General features: G+C 45.1%; 1 protein-coding gene across 2 annotated transcripts in view; it reads left to right on the forward strand.

Annotated features, from left to right (window-relative positions):
- FRRS1L (ferric chelate reductase 1 like) overlaps positions 1-27,251 on the forward strand; it is a 356,361-nt gene extending 329,110 nt beyond the window's left edge. For both annotated transcript variants that reach the window (XM_072152963.1, XM_072152964.1), the window contains one exon: positions 25,276-27,251. In XM_072152963.1, the coding sequence (XP_072009064.1) occupies positions 25,276-25,448 (173 nt within the window). In that variant the 3' untranslated portion in view covers positions 25,449-27,251. The remainder of the gene's footprint in view (positions 1-25,275) is intronic.
- The last annotated feature ends 695 nt before the right edge of the window (positions 27,252-27,946 follow it).

The following is a 27,946-nucleotide window of genomic DNA, read 5'->3' on the forward strand; positions in this document are numbered from 1 at the left end:
TCGGATGGATGGCTGGCAGGACCTCGGAAGACCACTAGGATACCAGACCGCCACAGGATTACAGGACCGCCACAGGATTACAGGATCTCCACAGGAGTACAGGACTGCCACAGGAGTACAGAAACACGGGAACACCAGAGGAACACAAGAACACCAGAGGAACACGGAGGCGTCTGGAAACGCTCAGAGATCATGGAGGCGTCTGGAAACGCTCAGGAAGGCTTTGTCTTCAGAAGAATGACCTAAGGATCCGACAGGGGATGCTGGGAGTCGCCAGGCTATATAGCAGAGCCGGGATGCCAGCGCCAATAAGGAGGACGCTTGCTCTTTAAATTTTCGAAGAGTCCGACGCGTGTGCCCTAGTGAGCGGGAACGCGTGCGGCCTCGGCCAGAAGCAGGAGCGCCGCCTCGACGGGACCGAGACGAGACCAACGGAGCCAGGAACCAGGATGAGGTGAGTACAAAGCTGGGGGAATGGGGAGACATGGATCGCGTGACACCAATATGAAAGATAATCTGCAGTAGGGCATCATCCGCAAGTCCTCTACTCCTGCCGGTGCTAAATTATTCTTTCGTGGCCAAGAAGGATGGCTACCTCTGTCCGTGTATCAACTACTGCGGTCTCAATAAAGTCACGGTGAAATACGGCTACCCGCTACCCCTGATCACAGAAGTTTTTGACCTTTTACGTGATGCCAAGGTTTTCACTAAGCTGGATTTGCGGGGGGCATATAACCTCATCCACATCTGTGAAGGTGATGAGTAAAAGACCTTCAATACTTCAAATACCTTGTCATCCCCTTTGGACTGTGCAATGTGCATGCAGTGTTTCAGGAATTTGCCAATGATGTTTTCAGAGACTTGCTCTACACCTGTGTCATAGTTTACCTGAATGATATCTTGGTGTTTTCTTCTGACATGGCGTCACATCAAGTCCACATACGACAAGTTCTTAGGTGGCAATCGTCTTTATGCCAAATTGTGCCAGTTCCATCAGAAGTCTTCCGTTTCTCGGGTACGTCATCTACGATGAGGGCCTACAGATGGATCCAACCAAGTTATCTGTGGTACTTCAGTTGCCTCGCCCAATAGGACTATGCCATACAGAGATTCCTGGGTTTCGCCAATTACTACCGGCAGTTTATACCACATTTTTCCTCTCTCATGTCTCCCATTGTGCCGTTAACAAAAAAGAACCCTGATCCTAAACTCAGGCTTCCAGTGGCCGAAGAAGCATTTTCCAAGCTTAAATTTGCCTTTAGCTTCTGCCCCAGTCCTTACAAGGCCTGACACTGAGAAACCATTCCAACTTGAGGTGGATGCTTCCTCTGTAGGTGCTGTTCTCACCCAGAAAGGATCCAAAGGCCGAACACTCACTTGTGTGTTTTTCTATTAAACCTTCTCTGCTGCCGAGAGGAATTACTCCTTTGGAGATCATGAACTTCTGGCTATTAAACTTGCCTTGGTAGAATATTTTGGAAGGAGCTTGTCATCCGGTCTGTGTATATATGGACCACAAAAATCTCCTGTACCTCCAAACTGCTCAGCGCCTCAACCCACAACAGGCTTGCTGGTCCCTTTTCTTTTCACACTTCAATTTCCTGATCCCTTCCGCCCTGCTGAGAAAAATATCAAGGCCGATGCCCTCTCTCCTGCCTCCAATGTTGTCGGGGAAGAATTGGCACTGTGGCATGTTATCCCTCCTGAAAGACTGATTCTTGCTGTTTCAGTGTATCTGTGGCAGCTCCCTCCTGGCAAGACTTATGTCCGACCTGCTTAAAGGAAATAGATATTGGGGCAGATTCACTAAGGTCGTGAGTCCGAGTTCCTGCATGTGTCGTTCTGTGCCAAGGTCCACCATAGTTTACCGGTGCATGTGAGTGCTTGATCTTGGGATACAATTCCTTTTTTAAATTCCGCAGTTTGTCCGAATCGGCTGGGATGTCCGATGGCCAAGCCCCCGATTTCTGTCGCATGCAAGCTGGTGCCGATGCACCACAATCTGATCGCATACGCCAAAAACCCGGGAAATTCAGCACAAAATGGTAATATTCCGGAAACCCTTAGTAAATGTGCCTCATTGACTTGGGGACATTGCTCTCGAGTGGCTGGGCATCCTAGGGTTCAGCGCCCAGTAGCCCTCATTTCTCCTTAGTATTGGTGGCCAGACCTGGTCAAAGATGTGCAGGAATTTGTGGGTTCCTGCACCTCCTGTGCAAGCTATCTCAACTAAAACCTGCTGGTCTCCTGTTGCCGTTGCCATTACCAAGCTGCCCGTGGACTCATGTGGCCATGGACTTTATTACGGATCTACCATCTTCCCCTGGGTGGTAACTGACCAGTTCTCCAAGATGTCTCATTTTGTTCCGCTTCCTGGTCTGCAGTCAGCTCCTCCTCTGGCCAGTTTACTCTTCCTCCATATTTTCCAGCTACATGGACTACCTTTGCACATTGTCTCGGACCAGTTTATTTCCGTATTCTGGCATTCCCTCTGCTACAGGCAAACTCTGGGCTGTTACCTTCGTCATTTTGTCTCTGCCCGTCTGGACGGCTGGTCCACTCTGTTACGCTGTCTCCTACAACTCCTTGGATTCGGAGTCTGCTGGCACTGCCCCTTTCTTTATTGTCTTTGGACAAATTCCAATGACCACCTCTTCCTCTGCCCGTGCCCGTGGATGTCCCTGCAGTGGAAGAATTGGTGCAAGACCTCAAATCGATCTGGGAACAGACACATCAGTCTGTGCTTCAGGCGTTGGTCCGCACCAAGACCCAGCTTTCATCCAGTTTTCTCTCTGGGAGAGAAGGTGTGGTTATCATCCAGGTACATCCGGCTGAAAATTCCCAGCTACAAGCTTGGTCCACGTTTTCTGGGGCCATTTGAGGTGATAAAGTGCATAAACCCTGTGGCTTATAAACTCTGCCTTCTTCCCACTATGTGCATCCCGAACTCCTTCCATGTCTCTCTCATGAAGCCTGTCATCTTGAACCGCTTCTCTCAGCAATCTCCTCTTCCTTCTCCTGAGGTTGACTCCACTGATGTCTTTGTGGTAAAGGAGGTTCTGGACATGAAGACATTGAAGGGTAAGCAGTTCTTCCTTGTTGACTGGAAGGGGTTCGGGCCTGAAAAGAGATCTTGGGAGCCCAAGGACAATACCTTAGACCATGGCCTCCGGCAGAGGTTCCTTCAAACCAAGAAGAGGAGGGCCAAAGGGGGGAGGTACTGTTACCCATGCCTCTCTCCGGTCCCCAGCTCCCCTTCATACTTCCTTACCTCTCCACGCTCCGGATCCTGCAGCACCGCGCGCTTCCCCTCCTCCCAGGGCGGCTCGCTGGCACTCAAAGATTGAAAGGGCCAGTGCATCGCTAATTGGTGCTGCCTATTTCCAGGAATTCTATAAAAGCCCGCCTATCCCAGCATTCCCCACTGGCTCTTTGTGCTATATGCCTCAGAGAAAGCTTGTTTTGTTGCCTAGTGCTGTAGAGCAGAGTGGGCACACCAATTGAACCCAGACGCGAAACTCACAAATTCACAGCTCTTGAACAGAGACTTATCCACATTGCAGCCTCGGCAAGTGATCATGTGTTACCTCGATGTTAACGATAAGACAGATATATCGAAAAAGCTTTATGTCAGTGCACATGTCTCTTGCACATGCACATGTGCCTTGCATATGCACATAGAAATTCCAAACTACTGTTTTGCTATGCACAGTGTTGGTAGAGAAACGGTTAAAATTCCAGCTGGCGAGAGTGGTCTATGAAGATGGCTCTATAGGGACTTATACAGCACCAAAGGCAGCAGAGGAAGCGCTAACAAAGCACAGCATACTCCCCGCATCACAACTTTGCGTGGGAAGGGGGAGAAGGGACACTTCCCCATCACTAGAGGCCACAAGACGTCGGCTTCGCAGCCATGACTCCAGGTCTCCCTCACTGGAGGCCGGAATGAACTTTCCCAAGTCACTCAGGAGAGACTGATTCTAGACAACTGGTCCTGATGGGGTAAGACGACTCACACCAAGAATGGGGGGGATATGAATGCAGTTAAGACCACAGAAGACCGTAAGCGTAACCACGCCACCTAGCAGACAATAAGAACACAAACACGTCTAGCTGATCAAATGGTAGCCAACTTTTTGCACAAGACCGGGTTACATGATGCATGGGGCAAAATACATCCTGAAGCTAGGGAATATACACACTACAGTAGTTGGTCTCGCAAAGACTACCTGCTTCTCTCAGACAAGATCTGTAGGTGCCTACTGAAATAGGAGACCTGGCTAAATCTGACCATTCACCAGGACAAATAGAGCTCCATAAAATATACTCTAAAGGCACATACATTTTATGGAGATTTCCTTCATATTTGACAAAAGTCGATGCATGTTTGCAATTGCTTGAGGGTTGGTGGACCGAACATGAATATGTAAATGGAGCACATATAGAGGAACCAGGGGCATTCTGGACATCAGCTTGAACAGTGATAAGGGGCAGACTTATGGCTTATGGGGCTAATCTCAAAAAGAAGAAAGGACAGAAAAGAGGAACTGTAACACCAACTTTTTGAAGCAGAACTCTTTCTGTATGAAAACAAATCAAGCACATGTTGGCGAGACTGACTAAAGATCATCATAAATCGACACATATCCATACACTTCACACATGATTAGGACAGCTAAGTCTCATTTTCAAAGGAGGTAAACGCCACTTCCCAAAAATTCTCTGCTCACCTATGCTATGACAATGTCAGAGGGGAGGGGTAGACACAGCAGTATTTAGCATACATCAACATTCCACAGCTAATTCAGACCCAATTAGACACCCTTAATGCTGAAATCACAATGGAGGAGATAATATCCAACTTAAAAATGGTAATGCCCCGGGCCTCGATGGGTACACATCAGAGTTTTATCAGGCACTCAAGAGCAAAATCTTATCAGTTCTGATGCCATATTTTAATAATTTGCTCTGAAGAGAACCACTCTCTCTACATTCTAAAACAGCCCATATAATGCTAATACCTAAAGAGGGGAAGGACCTGCTAAATCCAGGATCCAGGTAGTGGACGATGACGTAAGCCGACACCTGGGACCGGATTCTAAGTGGTACCCGGTTTTCACCAGAGCCCGCCGCAAAGCGGGCTGATCTTGCTGTGGCGTAGTACCACCAGGTCGTTCCACAGGTGCGACTTTGTCCGGTGGCAGCCATGGCAAGGTACAAAGACTGAAAAGTCGAAAAACACAGGTTTTTTATTTTTCATTGGTGGACGATGCGTTTCAAGGACGAATTGTCCTCTTCATCAGGTCCATAAACATATTACACTAAAAAGACATCAAACAAGATGGAAGATGGGGGGAGGTGGTGTATATAAATAGAATAAAGCAGAAAATATAGATTTACAATTCATAAAAATGCATACATAAATATACATGTTATTATGCAGAAATTCATAGGAACATTACGAACGTAATATAATTATACAGAGGTAGTGAAACGCAGAAATAGCGCTATACATATCTAAAAACCTAAGTAGGTATTTGTAAATGTCATAGGTGTCAAGGTGGTAAAACTGGAATAATCAGAGATTGATGTTGAGGCTTACCTGGATACAATGTTTGGAACATCTCAAACACTCAGGGAATGCATGAACACCCAACGCAGCAAGGCCAAGGCAGGTTTTCTACTTCATAGTGTCGCTAGACACTGTCTCACCCACCATGATAGGGATTTTTGCAGTCTTTCTTTGATCCCCATCTAAAAAATCTCAAAGAACCACCCGAATAGATTGGACCAGCTAATCAAGCGGGAAAACTACTGGATCTTCAAGCTGAATACCCTGTCCCCCAACGGTCTCAACGAGTCTCTGGAATGAGTTTAAAGACTATCCATCAAAAAAGAACGGCCACCACTAAAACAGAATTCCTCCTATAAACCCTTACTGGGCTCAGGGACTGGCCCACAATATGGATTTCTATACCTCTAATTGTCACCCCTACCATGTGCTTTTGTCATTATGCTACCCTTTATTTAATTAATATTTATTATCTAATATATTTTTTTTCTCTATGTAATTGTGAAGATAATCGCACATCGTAGCCTCCAGTGCTATGTTATTTTTTTTTTTTATCAAAACATTTTTATTGTAATTTTTGTTTTTTACAACACTTTACTGTTGCACAAAGGGACAAAGAGACCAAAACAATAAAAACAACCCACTCCCCCACCCACATTCCCTACAGCAGACAGATGAAGACCAAATTTTTTACGACAGAAATTTTTCCCTAAGAAGTAGATATCTTCATACAGTCACAGTCATCAGCTGGTAGTGAGAGCTATTTCGTAAATCTATCAGAGCCCTATTCGGAAGTCCAGTCATGTTCAACCATCTTCCCCATAGTTTATCGAATTTTTTGGGGCATTTTCTTTTCAAGTATACCCCCTATTCCAATCTAATTATACTGTTAACCTTATTTATGAATTCCTGTATTTTGGGTGCCGAAGTCTGGATCCATCAAGCCGCTATGGACTTGCTTGCCATATATAATAACTTTTGTATACACAGCATAGTGATCCCTTCTATATTATCATTTTCGATCAATCCCAACGAGCAAATCCTTGGATCTGGCTCTAGGTCCACTGATAGCACCTTCAGAATTAAATACAAAACTTGTTTCCAAAATTCCTCCAGCTCCTCACATTCCCATAACATTTGGCATCTGGGGACGAACATCTGGGACAGCAAGAATCAGGTGGTACTCCTATCCTATGAAGTAGGCTTGGTGTCTTGTACACCCTATACAGGAGATATGAAGGATATAAAGCAGCTGGGGCATAAGCACCATTTTTATTAAATTGCCTATCATGGATAAAGGGAGCTTACACCACGTGTTGACCTTATCCCTACACGTATTCATTAAGAGCACTAGATTATCCTCAATATAATCCCTGTGGTCCGGGGATACCATAACACCAAGGTATTTGAATTTTTGAACTACCCGAAGGGGCGGTGCATGGAACGGAGAATCCGGCGAAAGTGCCGCCAGTGGTAGGATGGAGGACTTATCCCAATTAATTTCTCAAGCCCGACCTATCTCCAAACTGTTTGATCACCTCCATAGCTGGGCTGATAGAGTTGTCCACATCTCCCAAATACACTCACCGGCCACTTTATTAGGTACACCTGTCCAACTGCTCGTTAACACTTAATTTCTAATCAGCCAATCACATGGCGGCAACTCAGTGCATTTAGGCATGTAGACATGGTCAATGTCACGGGTGCTCCCGCGATCCCTGTCTCGGATCGCGGGCGCATCCGTGCACCCCCGTTTGCCCCCGCTGCAGGCCGGTCATTGAACTCACCTCTCCCGGCTCCTGCTCTTCCCCGGACTGCCGTGCGCGCGCGTCCCCGCCTCCTAGGGCGCGCGCGCGGCTCCTGCCGAAAATTTAAAGGGCCAGCGCACCGCTAATTGGTGCACTGGCTGAACCTCACCTTTAAGAATCCTGCCTCTTCCTGTGTCCCCTGCCGGATCTTTGTGCCTCATAGCCTTAGAGAAAGCTTCCTAGCGATTATTCCTGCGTTCCTGTGTATTCCTGCGTTCCTGTGTATTCCTGCGTTCCCGTGTATTTCTGTGTGTTCCCGCTCCTGTGTCCTGTGTTACCCGAGTTCCTCCGTGTTGCTGTGTTCCCGTTCCCACCTGCCTGGACCTCCTGTTGCTGACCCCGGACTTGGACCTGACGTTGCATCTCTGCCGCCTGCCCTGACCCTGTGCCTGGACCTGTCTACGAGATTGTCATCCGCTAAGGTACCTCGACCTCGGCTGCCACCGTGGGCTAGTCACACCTGGGAACGACCTAGTGGTATCCTGCCGCAGCAAGTCCAACCCGCTTTGCGGTGGGCTCTGGTGAATACCAGGTGCCGCTAGGCTCCGGTTCCGGGTGTTGGCTAGTTACATCTCCCGCGGTGGTCCAGAGGATCCACTGATCCTAACAGTAAGATCCGGCCATGGATCCCGCCGAGGCTCCTTCTCCCAGTCAGCCTGATCTCGCCACCATCGTGATCCACCAGTCCCGGCAGATTGCAGCACAGCGGAATCAGCTAGAGCAAGTCACCGCCATGCTACAACAACTACTTGCGACCCAACATCAGCAACAGTCTCCTGAAGCGGCCGCTGCGACCCCTGCTACCCCGGCTTATCTTCCTGCTGCTGAACCCAGGCTACGCCTCTCTTTGCCCGGCAAGTATGATGGAGATCCCAAGATGTGCAGGGGCTTCATAACCCAGTGCTCCTTGCACATAGAACTCATGCCGTCGCAATTTGCCACAGAGCGGTCCAAGGTGGCATTTGTCCTCAGCCTTCTTTCCGGGAAAGCCCTGGCCTGGGCTACTCCGCTTTGGGACAGAGATGACCCGGTTGTGTCTAGCCTCACTGCGTTTCTGTCAGAGTTCCGGTCAGTCTTCGAGGAACCAGCACGAGCCTCCTCTGCGGAGTCTGCATTGTTGAACTTGCGTCAGGGCAACTCATTGGTGGGAGAGTACGCAGTTCAATTCCGCACCCTGGCTTCTGAACTTGCTTGGAACGATGCAGCCCTCATCGCTACATTTAAGAAAGGGCTCTCTGCGCAGGTCAAGGACGCACTGGCAGCTCGGGATCTTCCATCTACTCTGAGTGACCTTATCACCTTGGCCACTCAAATTGATGTTCGGTTTAAGGAGCGAGCTGAGGAACTACGCTCAGAGTATCCCCTAGGCCGTGTTAGACGCATTCCTCGCCTGGCGCCAGTCTTCCAAAGGCCGCTCCAGGTCTCGCCTGAATCTTCTGTTGAGGAACCCATGCAGGTTGACCGGACCCGGCTCACTCTACAAGAGCTTTCCAGACGACGTCAGGAGAACTTGTGCATGTATTGTGCCAGCCCACAGCACTTCGTCGGGACTTGCCCTGTACGTCCCCAACGCCCGGGAAACGTCAGCACCTAGGCTTCTCTGGAGAAGCGTCCCTAGGTGTGAATAAAGCTTCTCCACGCTTGATTCTCCCTGTACTCCTCAGCATTGGCACCGGTACTCCGGTCCAGGTTTCTGCTTTCCTGGATTCGGGCTCCATAGCGAACTTTGTAGATGCTGCACTGGTCGCCCTGCATCACTTCCCGGTGGTTCGTCTTGAGAAGCCCTTGTCCATTGCCTCAGTCAGTGGCCAGATTCTCTCCGTGCCTATCTGGTTTCGCACTGAACCCCTGCTCCTTCAAGTTGGTGCATTGCATAAAGAGAGACTCTCCTTTTTTGTGCTGCCACAGTGCACTTCCACTCTCCTGCTGGGTCTCCCCTGGTTGCAGCATCATGCCCCTGTTCTGGACTGGTCTTCTGGGGAAATTCTCCGTTGGGGTCCGGATTGCCCCTCACGCTGCATGACGGTTCCACATCCGCTTCCTGTCAGGACTGCTACCTTGTCTCCCAAGCCTCTGGAGGGACTTCCAGCTCCGTACCGGGACTTTGCAGACGTGTTTTCTAAAAAGCAAGCCGAGATCCTTCCTCCACATCGTCCCTATGATTGCCCCATTGATCTGCTGCCTGGATCTTCTCCACCACGGGGTCGGGTGTATCCGCTCTCGGTTCCTGAGACAGCCGCTATGTCGGAATATGTTAAGGAAAATCTGCAAAGAGGTTTCATCCGCAAATCCTCCTCGCCAGCTGGCGCTGGTTTCTTTTTTGTCACAAAAAAGGATGGCTCTCTCCGCCCCTGTATAGACTATCGCGGTCTTAACAAGGTCACCGTTAAGAACCGCTATCCTCTGCCGCTTATCACGGAGCTATTTGATCGCCTGGGGGGTGCAAGAATTTTTTCCAAATTGGATCTTCGTGGGGCCTACAACCTCATCCGCATCAGGAAGGGTGACGAGTGGAAGACTGCCTTTAACACCCGTGATGGGCATTTTGAATATTTAGTTATGCCCTTCGGACTTTGTAATGCGCCAGCCGTTTTCCAGGAGTTTGTAAATGATATTTTCCGGGACTTATTGTACAGTTGTGTCGTGGTGTACCTGGACGACATCCTTGTGTATTCTGCCAATCTGGAGTCCCACCAGTCCCATGTACGGGAGGTTCTCAGCCGCCTCAGGACAAACCACCTCTATGCCAAGTTGGAGAAGTGCCACTTTCATCAGAGGAGCCTTCCATTCCTCGGCTACATAATTTCTGATAGGGGTTTGCAGATGGATCCTGCCAAGTTATCTGCGGTTCTTCAGTGGCCACGCCCAGTGGGACTGCGAGCTATACAAAGATTTCTGGGCTTTGCCAACTATTATAGGCAATTTATCCCACACTTCTCATCTTTGGTCGCGCCGATGGTGGCGCTTACGAAAAAGGGTGCTAATCCCCGTGTCTGGCCACCAGCAGCAGAAGAAGCCTTCACGAAATTAAAAACTGCTTTTTCCTCCGCTTCAGTCCTTACCCGACCGGATACTGAAAAGCCGTTCCTGGTGGAGGTTGATGCCTCCTCCGTGGGTGCTGGGGCAGTCCTTACCCAGAAGGGTCCCAGGGGACGAACACTCACTTGTGGTTTCTTCTCCAAAACCTTCTCCTCCGCGGAGAGAAATTATTCCATTGGAGATCGGGAGCTTCTAGCCATCAAGCTGGCTTTGGAAGAGTGGCGTCATCTGCTGGAGGGAGCCCGATTTCCAGTCAGCATTTTCACGGACCACAAAAACCTCCAGTACCTGCAGACAGCTCAACGGTTGAACCCACGTCAAGCCCGGTGGTCCTTATTCTTTTCCCGTTTTCACTTCCAGATCCATTTTCGCCCAGCTGAGAAAAACATCAAGGCTGATGCCCTGTCACGTGCTTCCGATGTTATGGGGGAGGACTATGCTCCGAGACACATCATTCCTCCAGAGCGGCTTGTGCTGGCAGCGCCGGTGGACCTTCGGCAATTACCTCCCGGCAAGACTTATGTACGACCTGGACTTCGAAAGAGGATCCTGACCTGGGGACATTCTTCTCGAGTGGCTGGGCACCCTGGGGTGCAGCGCTCTGTGGCCCTGATTTCCCGTTTCTATTGGTGGCCTGATTTGGTCAAGGACGTTCGGGATTTTGTGCGGTCTTGTGCCTCTTGTGCTCGCAATAAGCCCTCACGACAAAAACCAGCTGGTCTTCTGTTGCCGTTACCCGTGCCTACCTGCCCGTGGTCTCACGTGGCTATGGACTTCATTACTGATCTGCCGCCATCATCTGGCAATACCGTTATCTGGGTGGTAACAGACCGCTTCTCTAAGATGTCCCATTTTGTCCCTCTACCAGGTTTGCCTTCAGCCCCACTTCTTGCCAGTCTCTTCTTCCAGCACATCTTCCTAGCGATTATTCCTGCGTTCCTGTGTATTCCTGCGTTCCTGTGTATTCCTGCGTTCCCGTGTATTTCTGTGTGTTCCCGCTCCTGTGTCCTGTGTTACCCGAGTTCCTTCGTGTTGCTGTGTTCCCGTTCCCACCTGCCTGGACCTCTGGACCTCCTGTTGCTGACCCCGGACTTGGACCTGACGTTGCATCTCTGCCGCCTGCCCTGACCCTGTGCCTGGACCTGTCTACGAGATTGTCATCCGCTAAGGTACCTCGACCTCGGCTGCCACCGTGGGCTAGTCACACCTGGGAACGACCTAGTGGTATCCTGCCGCAGCAAGTCCAACCCGCTTTGTGGCGGGCTCTGGTGAATACCAGGTGCCTCTAGGCTCCGGTTCCGGGTGTTGGCTAGTTACATCTCCCGCGGTGGTCCAGAGGATCCACTGATCCTAACAGTCAAGACAATCTCCTGCAGTTCAAACCGAGCATCATTATGGGGAAGAAAGGTGATTTGAGTGCCTTTGAACATGGCATGGTTGTTGGTGCCAGAAGGGCTGGTCTGATGGCTACTTTCAGCAGGATAATGTCATAAAGCTGGAATCATCTCAGACTGGTTTCTTGAACATGACAATGAGTTCACTGTACTCAAATGGCCTCCACAGTCACCAGATCTCAATCCAATAGAGCATCTTTGGGATGTGGTGGAACGGGAGATTCGCATCATGGATGTGCAGCCGACAAATCTGTGGCAACTGTGTGATGCCATCATGTCAATATGGACCAAAATCTTTGAGGAATGCTTCTAGCACCTTGTTGAATCTATGCCACGAAGAATTGAGGCAGTTCTGAAGGCAAAAGGGGGTCCAACCTGTTACTAGCATGGTGTACCTAATAAAGTGGCCGGTGAGTGTATAACAGGGCATCATCAGCGTATAGTGAGATACGCTCCTCTCCAGAGCCTATAGGGAAGCCCTGTATATTAGGCGTATTCCTTATTAAACTAGCCAGGGGCTCTATAGCTATTGCAAAAAGGAGGGGGGAAAGGGGGCAGCCCTGCCTTGTGCCCCTTCCTAACTGGAATGCCTCCGAGAGATATTCATTCGCCCTAACCCTTGCACTTGGTTGCGAATATAAAAGACACACCCATGTCATAAATTGTGGTCCACAGCCCATTCTCTGCATCACCACCCATAGATATTCCCACTCGATGCTGTCAAAAGCCTTGGCAGCGTCGAGTGAGACCACCGCAGGAACACCCCGACACTCGACCCCTTTCTGAAAATTCAAGAAAATTCAAGAAAGATTAATTTGCAAAGGAAGAGATTACCAGCTCACCTCCCCAATAGGCGTCGAGTCCGGCACGGGCCACCCTTCTGCTAGGGTACATCAATGGCAAGAGAAAAGGAAAACACGGTCCAGCCAGGCTCCAGACACCGAAAACTTCTTTATTTAGTGCATAAATAAAAGTTTGGCACTCCACTCAGATAGAATAAATGTCTACGCGTTTCAGACGGTGGTCCCGTCCTTAATCATGGCTACATTACAGAGGCATGGTCACACTTTTAAAGCCCAGTGCGAACAAAGGCACCTCCCCTCCCCCAACATCCCAAGCATTTCCGTTACCGCCCACCTACAATACAGCATGGCAGTAAAACATAATATTTGTAACGGATAATTGGTTATACAACAATAATATATAAGATAACCACAGACATCTTATCTTATCCCACAAGTTTGAGGAGTCCGGAAAAGTCAATGGGGCAACCCCGGTATCGCGGACAAATCGTATTTGGTCACGTGGCTTGAATCACGTGACGCGCCCAGATCACATGATCTTGTCATGTGTCACGCTGTAGGTTGCTTGGTAACCCGTAGATGCTTGCGTCCGATTAGAAGTCCCAAATAAGGATACCGGGTAAGGGTTTTTTTTTTAAAAAAAGATAACAACAAAGGAGTCCGGGGCGAGGAGGAATCCTGTCGGTACCGCAGCGGAGACCCCGGATGAATACCACAAGAACAAAAGGTCTGGGCAAACGGCGAGGATCCTCGCGGCGCAACCGAGAAAACTCCCCCAGACGTCACGGTAAGTGCCATTAGATCTAGGGCAAATAGAATAAGCAATGTTAGAATAGTAGCGAAAAAGAAATTAATAAAATCAACAATTTGAACATTGGGAATAGGAAAAAAAATAGGAAAAAATCCAGAAAGCTTCTCTACTGGCCAAACGAGCTGCCACATTACCGCCCCTAACATTCATATGGACTTTTTCTATGGCATAAGTGGTCAGGGAGTGAACATCCCCATTGTGGATTGTGACAAAATGCTGCGATGCACCGGATAAATTCCGACCCATGGGGTTTGTGATATCCCGTATATGCTCCAAAAACCTGACCTTGAACTTGCGGGATGTATGTCCAACGTACATAAGATTGCACATGGTGCAGTGTATGATATACACTACATTATCTGAATTACAATTTATGAATTTTTTGATAGCAAACTGCTTCTTGCCATCACTTGAGAAGAACATTTTCTTTTTATTGTCCACAAATTTACAGGTTTGGCAGCGAGTGGCTCCACATTTGAAAAAACCCTGGGTAGACAACCACGTAGGTTTAAGGTGTGTGGAGAAAAGGGAAGGGGATAATAGATTTCCCAGACTTTGACCCCTCCTAGAAACCACCCGACAGCCATTTTTGAGGATGTTCTCAAGTGCAGGATTTGTTTTGAGTAGGGGGATATGTTGGTTCACGATCTCAGAGATGGCTTTAAACTGAGGGCTAAACTGCAAGACCAAAGTAGGAGTACAAAAGGACGTGGGGTTATTGTTACGATTAAGATTTGAATCATTAGATTGATGTGGGTGTATGAGGTTATGTCTGTTTTTATTGAGGGCTTTATTGTAGGCTCTCTCTAATGTCCAATTTGGGTAACCTCTGTTCCTCAATCTACTGCATACTTGGGATGCCTCCCTGTGAAAAGTGGAAATATCACTACAATTTCGTCTCACTCTTGTTAACTCTCCTACAAGAATGGCCTGGATGGTATGGGGCGGGTGTTGAGACTTGGCATGTAGGATTGTGTTACCCGCTGTGGGTTTACGATAGGTTTTGGTAGTGATATTTGTACCACTGGCGCCGTGCAGGGATAGATCGAGGAACGAAATGTCATTAGGGTGGGTCGCATATGTAAAGCTTAGATTAAACATGTTGTTATTTAGGTGATCAATGAAGAGTGGTATGGCAGGTACATCGCCGCGCCAAACGATCAAAATATCGTCGATGTACCTGCCATACCACTCAATGCAATCCAGAAAGGGGTTGTCGGGGGAGTAGATTGTGAGTTCCTCCCACCACGACATGGTAAGATTGGCCAAAGATGGGGAAAATTTGGCCCCCATGCTCACCCCTTTTGTCTGTAAATAAAAAGTATTATCAAACATAAAGAAATTATGCGTAATAAGGAAATGGCAAGTCATAATGACGAACTCTTTGTACTCAGACGTGTATTTAGTATATTTGTCAAGGTGGAATTGGAGTGCCCTGAGAGCAATGTCGTGGGGGATGGAGGTATACAATGATACCACGTCGCAGCTCAGCCAATGAAAATTGTTTTCCCAGATTGTAAGATGTCACGTGAGTCCTGAAGAAAACCCGGGGCTCGTCGTACCAGAGGTTGTAATACCCAGTCTAGCCAGCTGCACAGATTCTCGCTCAGGGACCCGATGCCCGAAACAATCGGACGCATAGGGGGTGGTATGACCCCTTTGTGAGTTTTCGGGAGACCGTGAATTATGGGTATCACCGCATCCTCGACAAAGATCTGCTCAGTCTGGCCCTGTGTAAGAGCTCCCAGGTTTAATCCTTCATCCAATAATTTCTTTAGTTCATTATTAAAACATTTGGTTGGATTTTCATTTAGTTTTCTGTATGTACTAGAATCATTAAGGAGCGCTAAAATTTGTTCCTTATACATTAATTTGTCCATCAGTACAACTGAACCCCCTTTATCGGACATTTTTATAATGACATCCTGCCAGTTTATAATGTCCTTCAATGCTTGTTTCAGAGGAGGGGGGAGGTTGTTGACCTTGTGTTCATGGGGAGACAGAGAATCTTTTAATTTTTTGAGGTCACGCTCCATCCTCTCCTGAAACAAATCCATACAGTCTGCACAAGAGTTAACCGGATAGAACCTTGGGTTCTTTACCCTAAAGTTACGAATAGGTTTTTCACAATTATAATTATAAACGACATCATCATCACTGAGGGACATCAAATTTTGTAATGTAAGTTGTTCCCTAAAATCAAAGGGTACAAATATATTTTCACTTACTTGATGGTTCTCAGGGTCTGTATTACAACCTTCATTCGAATTAAAGAAAGGACGTTTCACAGTTAGGTCCCTAATAAATTTGTTGATATCACATATGGTGGTGTAAATATCAAAGTCCTAATGATAGAACCTTAATCTGATCAGGGGAAAGGGTGTGATTGGATAAGTTGACTACATCTAAGTCCCCTATTTGGGTTTCTTGCTTCTCAGTGTCCAAGAGGGGATACCATTTGTGTTTTCGGTGTTTGCGCCCCCCTCTACGTTTTTTGAGGGTTTCCTATTCCTTTTCTTCTTGTAGTATGGCGCAGGTTTAGGGGTGTTGCCGCCTTGTTCCGACTCCTGGGTCAAATATTCCGATGAATCTTGATCGGAAGATAGGAAGCCCACTCTCTGTGTTTTATAACGATGATATCCTTTGTTGGATTTCTTGAGGATAGAGCGGGGAGTGTGTGGCGGTCTTTCCCAGCGTCCCCATTCGTACACCTGTTGGTTTTCATAATCAAATTCATCCCTTTGAAATTTTGATCTTTTAATAGCAGCAATTTTTTCCTCTATACAGGTTATATGTTGCACTAGTTGCTGCATTTGTATTTCAAACTCCTGTTCAGTTAGGTTCTGTTTTAGATTGGTTTTTGCCTTATCGATATCGACTTGTAACTCTTTTAGTTTTATTTCTTCATTGTCGATGATTAAATTCATTAATTTCAGTGAGCATTCAGACAATGCATCGTTCCAATTTGCAGTGAACTCGTCCGAGTAGATGACTGAGGGTATCTTCTTAAGTCGTAAGCCTCTTGGAATAAGCTTTCTGTCGATATATGCCTTAAGGGTGGTTTGGTCCCACCACACACGTGTTTCATGTTCCATTAATTTTTCAAGTATTTTGTAATTATCTCCAGATCCACTCTGTGGACCACGTGCAGCGTCTTGACTGGAGAAGACCTCTGCGGCACGTTCGGCTCTGTTCGTACTCATGGTATAGGTAAAATATCCAATGTCAGTTCATAAAAACCATCTATCATCAACGTGGATGTGGGGAGGTGTGCGCGGCTGCAGAAACATCAACATGCAACGGAAGAGATTACCAGCTCACCTCCCCAATAGGCGTCGAGTCCGGCACGGGCCACCCTTCTGCTAGGGTACATCAATGGCAAGAGAAAAGGAAAACACGGTCCAGCCAGGCTCCAGACACCGAAAACTTCTTTATTTAGTGCATAATTAAAAGTTTGGCACTCCACTCAGATAGAATAAATGTCTACGCGTTTCAGACGGTGGTCCGGTCCTTAATCATGGCTACATTACAGAGGCATGGTCACACTTTTAAAGCCCAGTGCGAACAAAGGCACCTCCCCTCCCCCAACATCCCAAACATTTCCGTTACCGCCCACCTACAATACAGCATGGCAGTAAAACATAATATTTGTAACGGATAATTGGTTATACAACAATAATATATAAGATAACCACAGACATCTTATCTTATCCCACAAGTTTGAGGAGTCCGGAAAAGTCAATGGGGCAGCCCCGGTATCGCGGACAAATCGTATTTGGTCACGTGGCTTGACCCACGTGACGCGCCCAGATCACATGATCTTGTCACTTGTCACGCTGTAGGTTGCTTGGTAACCCGTAGATGCTTGCGTCCGATTAGAAGTCCGATTAGAGTGGAGTGCCAAACTTTTAATTATGCACTAAATAAAGAAGTTTTCGGTGTCTGGAGCCTGGCTGGACCGTGTTTTCCTTTTCTATTGTCTAAGATTAATTCCATGAAGCCTGACTGGTTTTCATGGATCAAGGCCGAGATCACCGGCAGTAGGCGCTTAGCTAGCACCTTAGTTTAACATCATTTGTCAATAAAGATATAGGTCTATAAGAATCAAGGTCTGTACTCTCCTTCCCCGGCTTCAATATCAAAACAATCATGGCCTCTCTCATTGATCTTGGTGATCTTGGTTAAACGCCTCTTTAAAGACCTCAACCAATGGTGGCAGCAGGAGGTCTTTATGTAGCTTGTATAGTTCTACCGGCAGTCCATCACACCCCGGTGCCTTATCATTAGCTAGGTCTGCCAATGCCTCTTCCAGCTCCTCTAACGTGACCTGACCCTCTAGTTGATCTCTAACCTCTGAAGTGAGCCTTGGTAAGGATACACCTGAGACATACTCCCTCAACTCTTCTCTGGATACTGTCAATTGGGATTGGTAAATTCCTTTATAGTACTCATAAAATCTATTTACTATGTCAACGTCTGAAGTCAGAGTAGTACCATCTCTATCTCTCAACCCCGCTATATGAGATGTACCCTGCTGGGACCGTATAATTGTTGCCAGTAAATAACCTGCACTCTCCCCTTCCACTAAGAATTTTTGTTTGGAGAAAAAACGTTGTTCTTTGTGGATTACATATATGTATTTACTCATCCATCCACATACATCTGCTCACGGGTCCTCACCCCCATATCCACCAAACAGCCATCTCACTCTTTCATACTACTATTCATCTCTGAGTGTACATCTTAAATGTGGGCCCTTGTGCTTTGCATTTTTTCATTGGATTGCAGTTCCATTCTCTCCCTGTTATTATTATTTTTTCTGCCCCGATCCACAAAACCTCCCCCTCCACTCATCTTTCCCATACTCACCTACATTTTCTCATTCACGTCCTCTTCCAATCATCACTCAGTTAGGTTGACTCTGCTCTGCCGCAGCGGATGCCTCTGTGCATGCGCCACTTTCAGGCGCTGACATATTAACCGCCAAACTCCTCGCACTGCCATTACACTCTGGCGTGCAGTGTGCACGGCTGTAAGTTCCGGTCCTTACGGACCTTCAATTTCTCATGCCATCAATCATTTCCCCATTTAACCTCCTCTTTTTGCCCACATGCACTAGTTAATTCCATTCTCTTTTACCATCTAGGGCAGTTTATTTCCCTGCCAACAGCTCTGGCTCCATCACCCCTGAAGGTATGCTCAATCCCTTACCTCCCTTCACCCAACCCCCACCCTCACCGCCTCATCCATTTACATTTTCCCTTGTCTTCTACACACACCTCTGATATTTTTAGGTCCTAGAGATATGCCTGCATCACATTACTGGCAAAAAATCCTAGTTTGAGTTTTCAGATTTCCAACTAAATTTGCTAGCATTCTGCCTCCAAATACTGACGTCTATTGTTGTTCTTCGTTTTTTCCTCTATTTGTATGTCTAGTATATCAATTTGTATGTCTAGTATATCAGAATAATATTGCTATTTTTTTCTCCAATGTTGGATCTAAAACATACTCCTGTTCTTTCTTCTTCACTTCCTCTTCTATGTTTGTTACATTTTTTGAAAGGTTTCTTTTATATTTAAGTATTTTGACCTTATAAATTTCACATATAAATGATTTTGCTGTTTCCCCAAACTATTTCTATATTATTTGATTCTTTTCAAAAAACTCTTTCAACTTTTCTTGGATAGTTTCATACCGTTTTTATTTTTACGATCCATGTTGGTATAATTTTGAAAATCCAGTTTATAACAGGGCTACTTGTCTCTATGACAATATATACTGGAGAATGATCTGATATATTTTTACATCCATAATATATCTCCTTAAAAATAAAGATCCTTCTATGTTAGTGACTACTAAATCTATTCTTGAAAAACCCAAATAAGACTTAGAGTAACATTGAACTTAGAGTTCAATTCCCACCACATTGCTTTCCACCCAAACTCTTCTAACAATAATTTAACTTTATTATTTTTGTGTGTAACACAATATTCACCAACTTTATTCATAGTATCTTTTCTACTTTTCTGACAAGTATCTTTTCTATCTTCCATTTTCTCTATAAGTGTATATGTGAATACCATGAATATTTTTTGTAATATAAATTCCCAAACCAGCTTCTTTTAAAATTCCATAGTGTTTTAGTGCACAAATGTGTCTCCAGAAGAAAAAGGATGTCAGGCCTATACCGCAAAACAGTTTCAGAAATCGATAGCTTCTTCTGCCTCTTGACCATTCCTCTAATATTCCAGGACTTTTTATAGTGTTTAGCACTCATCTGCCTATACTATAATACATACAAATAATCCCTTTACCCTGATCCCCATCTTTAGATGCATAACAAAGCATTTGAAGGAGGGATGAGGACAAGAGGAGGAGGAAAACCCCTGCAGACTAAATAATAGCATTCCTGTAATGAATTTTTTAATGTCCATTTTCTGTTTAATACACCTAGAGTAATTTTCTGCATCCGCTGGGCTGTAAATAAAAAAATGTTTTTTTCCTGCTAGATTACCGGCTACAGTTTGGCTGGGAACATCATAGAGTATTGAATATTTTCTTTCCGCAGCTTAGCCTTAATTTCTGAAAGTCTTTCCTCTTCTTGTGAGTTTCTATAGCATAATATGGAAAAATTATCACTATTCAACGCTATGTTTCTTTTCTCTCTTGCCTTCCTGAGAACCCAGTCCCTGTAGATGCCATAAACTTCACCAACATTATTTTTAGACCAGCTTTCAGGTGAAGGGGGTTTCATGGGTTTTCTATGTGCTCTGTCCAAGCATCCTGGCATTGAAAAATTTTCTTGCGCAAACTCTTTTTGAAAACAACTTTGTACAAGTTTGGTGGAATATTTCCCTTCTTTTCCTTCTCTGAAGAATACACATCGAATATTTGATCTTCTAGATCTATTTTCGAATTCCTTATTTTCTGATTTTAAAACATCAACCTCTTTCTGGACTTGTTTTTTCCAGTCTTCCATATCTGATATTCTATTATCAGTTTCTTCTTCCCTTGTATTTGTTCATATCTGCTCTAATCAATCCAATTTCTTCCTTGAAAGAACCCATTTGTGTTACCAAACTTGTGATGGCTTCTGTGCACTTTTTAACATTGTTGTATACTTATGCTAGTGTGGGGGTGTGTCATCCTGTACTATTTCTATTGTATGTTTTTTTTCCCTAGTACCCAATGCACAACCCCTTGTGGTTCTCATTAACCCTGTTTTTAACTTCTCTGTGTACCAGCTGTCACAGGTGCTCCTGCGACCCATATTCTAGGTCACAGGCGCACCCGTGTGCCTCCCTGTGCCCCCAGAGTAACCCTGCAGTCTCAGGAACCTTCCCCGGCTTCAGTGACGGTCCCTGCGCTCCAGTGTGCATGTCCCCGTCTTCTAGTGCCAGCACACACCGGCTCTGTAGGATTTAGCGTAGGCTTAGCGTGCAGATAATTGCCACTGGACGACCACTTTTGCTGATAACTTGCCTCCCCTTCCTGTGTCCGCTGTCCCAGATCTTTGTGCTTCCATGTCATTGAGAAAGCTTTGTTCCTTGTCTTGTGCGTTTAGTATGATTTCCTGTTGTGACCGCTATGTTGCAGCAATTGAAGGCTACTCAGCAGCAGCGTCAAGTTCCTGTGGTCTCTCCTGCTACTACAGTTTGTCTACCTACCAGAATCTAGGCTGAGACTCTTCTTGCCTACCAAGTTTAATATGGAACCCTTGTTTTGCAGGGGCTTTATAACCCAGTGCCCCTTGCACATTGAAGTTATGCCTACCCAGTTTGTCTCCAAATGGTCTAAAGTGGCCTTCATCATCAGCCTCCTTTCCAGGAAGCTTCCGAGCTAGATTGGAATGAGGCGGCCTTGCTTGCTACCTTTAAAAAAGGACTGTCTAGTCAGGTCAAAGACTCCCTGTCTGCACTGAACCTTCTGTCTTCTCTGAGTGTCCTGATCTCTCTGGCTACCCGGATTGACATATGCCTCTCTGAACGCTCAAAGGAACTGCAAGCTGAACTAAGGCAAGCCAGAGTCCATCGACTACCCCGTTTGACTCCAGCCTTCCAAAGTCCCCCTCTGTCATCCTCTGTGTCGGTACCTCTATGACCGCCAAGCTCTTCTCTAAATTGGTTCTTCAGGCGTCATATAATCGTATCCATATCCGTGAGGGAGATAAGTGGAAGACTCTTCTAACACTCGGGTTGGCTACTTCTAGTATCTAGTCATTCCTTTTGGACTGCAGTATTTTAAGAATTTCTCAAAGACGTCTTTAGAGACCTACTGTATATTTGTGTTTTTGTCTACTTGGACTACTTGTCTTCTGACCTAGAGTCTCATCAGGTCCACAAGTTCTCAGGTGTGCCTCAGGGTCTCACCCGTGTGCCTCCCTGTGCCCCTGGAGTAACCCTGCAATCTCACTCACCTTCCATGGCTCCAGCAGTGGTGCTGCGCTTTGGCATGTGCCAGCTCTGTAAGAGCATGCCAATAATTGCCGGTGGCCAACCACCTGTGCTGATAAATTGCTAGGCCCTTCCTGTGTCCTCTGTCCCAGCACTTTGTGCCATAGAGAAAGCTTTGTTCCATGTCCTGTGCGTTTAGACTGATTTCCCATTGTGACACTAGTTCTGTTCCTGACTATGCTTCTCTGCCACCAGCCCTGACCTTCTGCTCTGCTACTGACTATCCCGATTCCCCTGCTGCTTGTCCTGACCTCCTACCTGTCCCCGACTATGATTCTGCTCTACTACTTGGTACTTCGCCTTGGCCGCCATCACAGAAAAATTTGCGCCTGTGGAGCGACCTGGTGGTACCACGCTTCAGCAAGTCCAACTCGCTTTGCCGTGGCCTCAGGTAAAAATCAGGTTCCACTTAGACTTCGCTTCCGGGAGTGTCGGCTTACATCATTCCGCGGTGGTACAGTGGGTCCACTGCCCCTGAATCCTGACACCAGCATATGATTTTCCGTCTCTATTAACCCATTTGATTCCTTACCCATTACTCTTTACATTTGCAACTGGTTACGTGCTTTACAGATTTTTTCCCCATTTTATTTTGATTGGATTTCTAGGGCAAATTTGTCTGCTGTACTCAAATTTTTTGGGGTCTTTACTGGGGTGGTTACCACCCCTTTTTTCCTTTTATCAGCTGGTCTGCTCATCCTTCCAACTAAAATATGTAGCCAAATGCAAAGCTCAACCCGTATTGCTTATAGATTTAAAGCAAACAGGCTCTATAAAGAGAAGTGGGAGGCCTCGCTGCACAACTGGAGACAATTTCAACCTACAACAGGACAATGACCTAAAGCATACCTCCATATTATGCATTAATTATTTAGGGAAGAAGCAGACATTTGGTATTCTATCTGTAATGGTGTGTCCAGTCCAGTCACCAGATCTCAACCCCAGTGAGCTGCTGTGGAAGAGCTTGACCGTATGGTATGCAAAAAGTTCCTATCAAGCCAATCCAACTTGTGGTAGGGTTAAGGCAAGGAGTGAATTTCTCCAGATTTTCAATTATTATTTCAAATGGGAAAAAAACTATTTCAAATATTGTTAATGTCTGGACTATATTTTCTATAGAATTTTTGTTTATATTTAAATTTTACTCATTATACTTCACTTCACTAGCAGATGCATAATACAATTCAGATTCAAAAACAGATAAACACAGGTTGTAATGTACCAAAATAAGTAAAAAGCCTCGAGTGGGGGGAATATATTTACAAGCCACTAGTTGAAGTCCTTTCAACTCATTTACATAGTGTTGGCTGCGGTCCAGGCAGTCTGGTCTCGAGTTTTGATCACGCCAATGGGATTAAAACAAGTGAATAAAAGCGACGAAAGTCAGAATACAAAAAATGGGGCTGAGTCTTAAAGGGCATCTACCGCCAGGGTGAAAGACTGTATGCAAATAAACCTGAGGGGTTCCAGGCTGAATAGGTGTTAATGGATCCCGAGACCCTCAGGCTCATTTGCATACAGTCTTTCATCCTGATGGTAGATAGCCCCACTTTTTGTATTCTAACTTGCATCACTTTATATGGTTATAACTTTTGAACTTTGTGTAACTTACCAAAGCAATTATGTAATTCTTTTCTTCCTCACATGTTGTACCCTATTTTAGTGATAAATTTTAGCTTATAAGTTTTGTGTTTTAAAATTTTGAACATTTTTAAAATAAATAATTTTTGCATTTTAAGGCAGATAGTTTTACTACTTAAATTAATTGCTGTATAACATTTCACATATGTCTGTTTTACATTTTCATAATTTTTTTAAATGTCTGGATAATTTATTTTGATGTCACGTTGCTTACAAAACGAATATCGGTTCTCCGTATTTTCAGAATTGACTATTTTGGGGAATATTACTGTATATAATTAAATTTTAAATATATAACATTAAAACCACCTTAAGTATCAAACCCATTTTCAAATATGCAACCCTCAAACTATTTTAGGAAGATTGTTAACCCCTTGAAATCTTCATAGTAATTAAATTAAAATGGAGGTGAAATTTAGAATGGTCAAATTTTATCGGAAATATGTTTATTTAGCCCTAAAATGTAAACATTTCCGGGAGATAAAAAGAGAAAACCCATCTTAAAATTTGTTATGTAATTTACAGAGACCCCCCACATGTGGCCTTGTTTCATGGGCACACAGCGAGCCACAGAAGGCAAGGAGCGCTGTGCAGCTGCCAGGATTTTAGTTTCCTCATTGGCCCCTTTTGTAGTCTATAAAATTTTAGTTTTTTCGTTAGTGGGGCCATATGACAGCATTTTTTTTGTGGGATGAGATGCATTTTCCCGTGTTGGGGGTTAGTATCCCCTGTTGTTACAGATTTATAAATATTTTTTTGAGGGCAAAAGTAGAAAAGCTTCAATTCTGTACTGGATTGTTTACTTCTTTGTTTTTTTAATGTTCATCGTATAGACTAATAAACAAGTTATCTTTATTCTATGGGTCACGATTACAGAGAAACCCCATGCTTAGATTTTTTTTTTCATTTTACTAAATTTGACAAGTAAAACCTAATGTGTGGGGCAAATCTATCATTTGTGCAGTGCCATCTTCCAGGTGGCATAACATTTTTACTATTTCTGTGCAAAAGTCTCATTCTGGAGTACATATGTTTTTTTGCATTTTATGTTGGATGTAATAGGTAAAAATCATAATTCTTGGTGGGTTTTAAAAGGTTTTTTTTACAGTGTTCATCAAGCGGGTTTAATATTTATCTTTTTTAATTCTACACGCTGTGATGGACGAGGTGATGTGATACGTTGGGTTTGTGTTATGATTTTGACTTTTTTTTGCATTTTATGTTTATAACAATTTTATTTATTTAGTTATTTATTTTATTTTTGTGGTTTTACTTTTTTATTACTTCATAAACAAGCAATCATCTAATTGTTTGTTTATGATAATACCCTGGAATACATCAGTATTAGCTGTGTCAGCCTATGACAGTGATCGGCACCCCTGAAGACGACATGGGGGTAGGGGTGATTGTGAGGGAGCGACCCCAGTCAGGCAAGTGTTAGTTACAGCTGACACCCAGTGTATTGCAATGCCTGCCCAGCTCCAACTGAGCCGGCATCATCTCTGCATCCGATATATCAGACGCTGACCTCTAAGTTACAGCGCTCAGTGCTACAGCGCTATCGGAGATTAAGAGATTAAACTGTTTTTGCAGAACATGATGTTGTTAAATTTTCATAATAATAAAATGTTGTATTGGAGGGGCTAATGAAATGCTGTGGTGTCTATTCAACAAAGATTTGTGGATCTGCATCTTTTGTGGATCGGTCTTTTGTACTTAAATCTAAAAAAGTATTTCTTATAATCTTCTAGGTTCCATTACGCGACATGATATTGACTCACCTCCGGTTTCAGAAAATGTAGTCAGCATTTATCGTTATGAAGACATTTTTATGCCTTCAGCAGCATACCAGACCTTCTCCTCTCCATTTTGCCTTCTACTGATTGTGGCATTGACCTTCTATCTGCTAATGGGAACCCCTTAAGGCTGCCTTTGTCATCCTCTGAATCTGACAGTAAATAAATGAACAATTTGTACTCTATTTTGTGCTTGACCTCAATGTAAATGTTCTGCTAGGAGTATGTTATTCCAACAGAGGCAAAAAATATTAGAACCTTTGTGATGGCTACATATATTAATTATGTGCCAAGATTAAGAACAATGTAATTGATAAAATGCTTTTGTGTTTAGTAAAATGTATTAATAATGTACAGGGTCGCTGATACTAAATGTCTTATTGTGGAAACTATAGAAGATTTTGCAAGACATTTTGAAATGGCATATCTATAGCATTTAGGTTACCAGATCACTTTATATCTACAAAATATATGGTTTATAGAATATATACACTCACCGGCCACTTTATTAGGTACACCATGCTAGTAACGGGTTGGACCCCCTTTTGCCTTCAGAACTGCCTCAATTCTTTGTGGCATAGATTCAACAAGGTGCCGGAAGCATTCCTCAGAGATTTTGGTCCATATTGACATGATGGCATCACACAGTTGCCGCAAATTTATCGGCTGCACATCCATGATGCTAATCTCCCGTTCCACCACATCCCAAAGATTCTCTATTGGATTGAGATCTGGTGACTGTGGAGGCCATTTGAGTACAGTGAACTCATTGTCATGTTCAAGAAACCAGTCTGAGGTGATTCCAGCTTTATGACATGGCGCATTATCCTGCTGAAAGTAGCCATCACATGTTGGGTACATTGTGGTCATAAAGGGATAGACATGGTCAGCAACAATACTCAGGTAGGCTGTGGCGTTGCAACGATGCTCAATTGGTACCAAGGGGCCCAAATAGTGCCAAAAAAATATTCCCGACACCATGACACCACCACCACCAGCTTGAACCGTTGATACAAGTCAGGATGGATCCATGCTTTCATGTTGTTGACGCCACATTCTGACCCTACCATCCGAATGTCGCAGCAGAAATCGAGACTCATCAGACCAGGCAATGTTTTTCCAATCTTCTACTGTCCAATTTCGATGAGCTTGTGCAAATTGTAGCCTCAGTTTCCTGTTCTTAGCTGAAAGGAGTGGCACCCGGTGTGGTCTTCTGCTGCTGTAGCCCATCTGCCTCAAAGTTCGACGTACTGTGCGTTTAGAGATGCTCTTCTGCCTACCTTGGTTGTAACGGGTGGCAATTTGAGTCACTGTTGCCTTTCCATCAGCTCGGACCAGTCTGCCCATTCTCCTCTGACCTCTGGCATCAACAAGGCATTTCCGCCCACAGAACTGCCGCTCACTGGATGTTTTTTCTTTTTCAGACCATTCCCTGTAAACCCTAGAGATGGTTGTGCGTGAAAATCCCAGTAGATCAGCAGTTTCTGAAATACTCAGACCAGCCCTTCTGGCACCAACAGCCATGCCACGTTCAAAGGCACTCAAATCACCTTTCTTCCCCATACTGATGCTTGGTTTGAACTGCAGGAGATTGTCTTGACCATGTCTACATGCCTAAATGCACTGAGTGATTGGCTGTTGAACAGGTGTACCTAATAAAGTGGCCGGTAAGTGTATATGCAGCACGGTGGCTTAGTGGTTGGCATTACAGCCTTGCAGCGCTAGGGACCTGGGTTCAAGTCCCAGGGTCAACATCTTCAAAGAGTTTGTATGTTCTCTCTTTGTTTTGCATGGGTTTCCTCCTACACTCCATACATACAGGTAGGTTGATTAGATTGTGAGCCCCATGGGGACAGGGATTTGGCAAGCTCTGTGCAACGCTGTGTAATCTGTGAGCTATATAAATAAAGCATTATTATTATTATATTATATATGACGATATTTCCCAAAATGTTGAAATATACAGGTTCTTTGAGTGTACATTTGAAGCAGCGCACACAGAAACCTGAGCTCAAGGAATGTCTACTTCAGCTTGGTAATTCCTCCTTTTCATGCATCACAGGAGATAGGACAAACTGAAGATTTTTCTATGTGTGTTACTTCATCTGTACTTCATCTGTACAGCGTTATACTGCGTTTACGAAAATCTTTTGAAGAAGCTCTGCCCTTTTGGACTCGCTTTAACTACAGTGACCAATGGGTTATATCTATGGATGTTGATCCTATTATGTCTTTCCACTGCAAGCTGCACTTCAGTTAAAGAATATATGCTGCATGCTTACAATTCAAGATATTAATTAGGTGAGTGCCATATACCACTTATATTGATACTTGAATTCTAACCCTACACTTGAATTCTTGCACTTTTTGGGGCATATTTATGAGGGCACTGGTGTGGCACAGAGGCCCTGAAATAATCGCAAATGCTAGCTTATTGCTAGCACTTGCGATTATTTGCCCCAATCCGCCACCATCATGCCAGTGGGGCGTAAATGGAGGGCGCAGGGCGGCCGGGGTGGGCCGGGGCGGGACATTACTGTATGTATGTGAAATTTGTATTTGTGTTTGCATTTGTATGTGAAAAGTCGCCAGCTGTGTTCTTCTCTATGCCAGGCCCTGCCTGCCG

This window comes from Engystomops pustulosus, chromosome 5 (assembly GCF_040894005.1).
Source record: "Engystomops pustulosus chromosome 5, aEngPut4.maternal, whole genome shotgun sequence".
In the NCBI taxonomy this organism is placed as follows: Eukaryota; Metazoa; Chordata; class Amphibia; order Anura; family Leptodactylidae; genus Engystomops; species Engystomops pustulosus.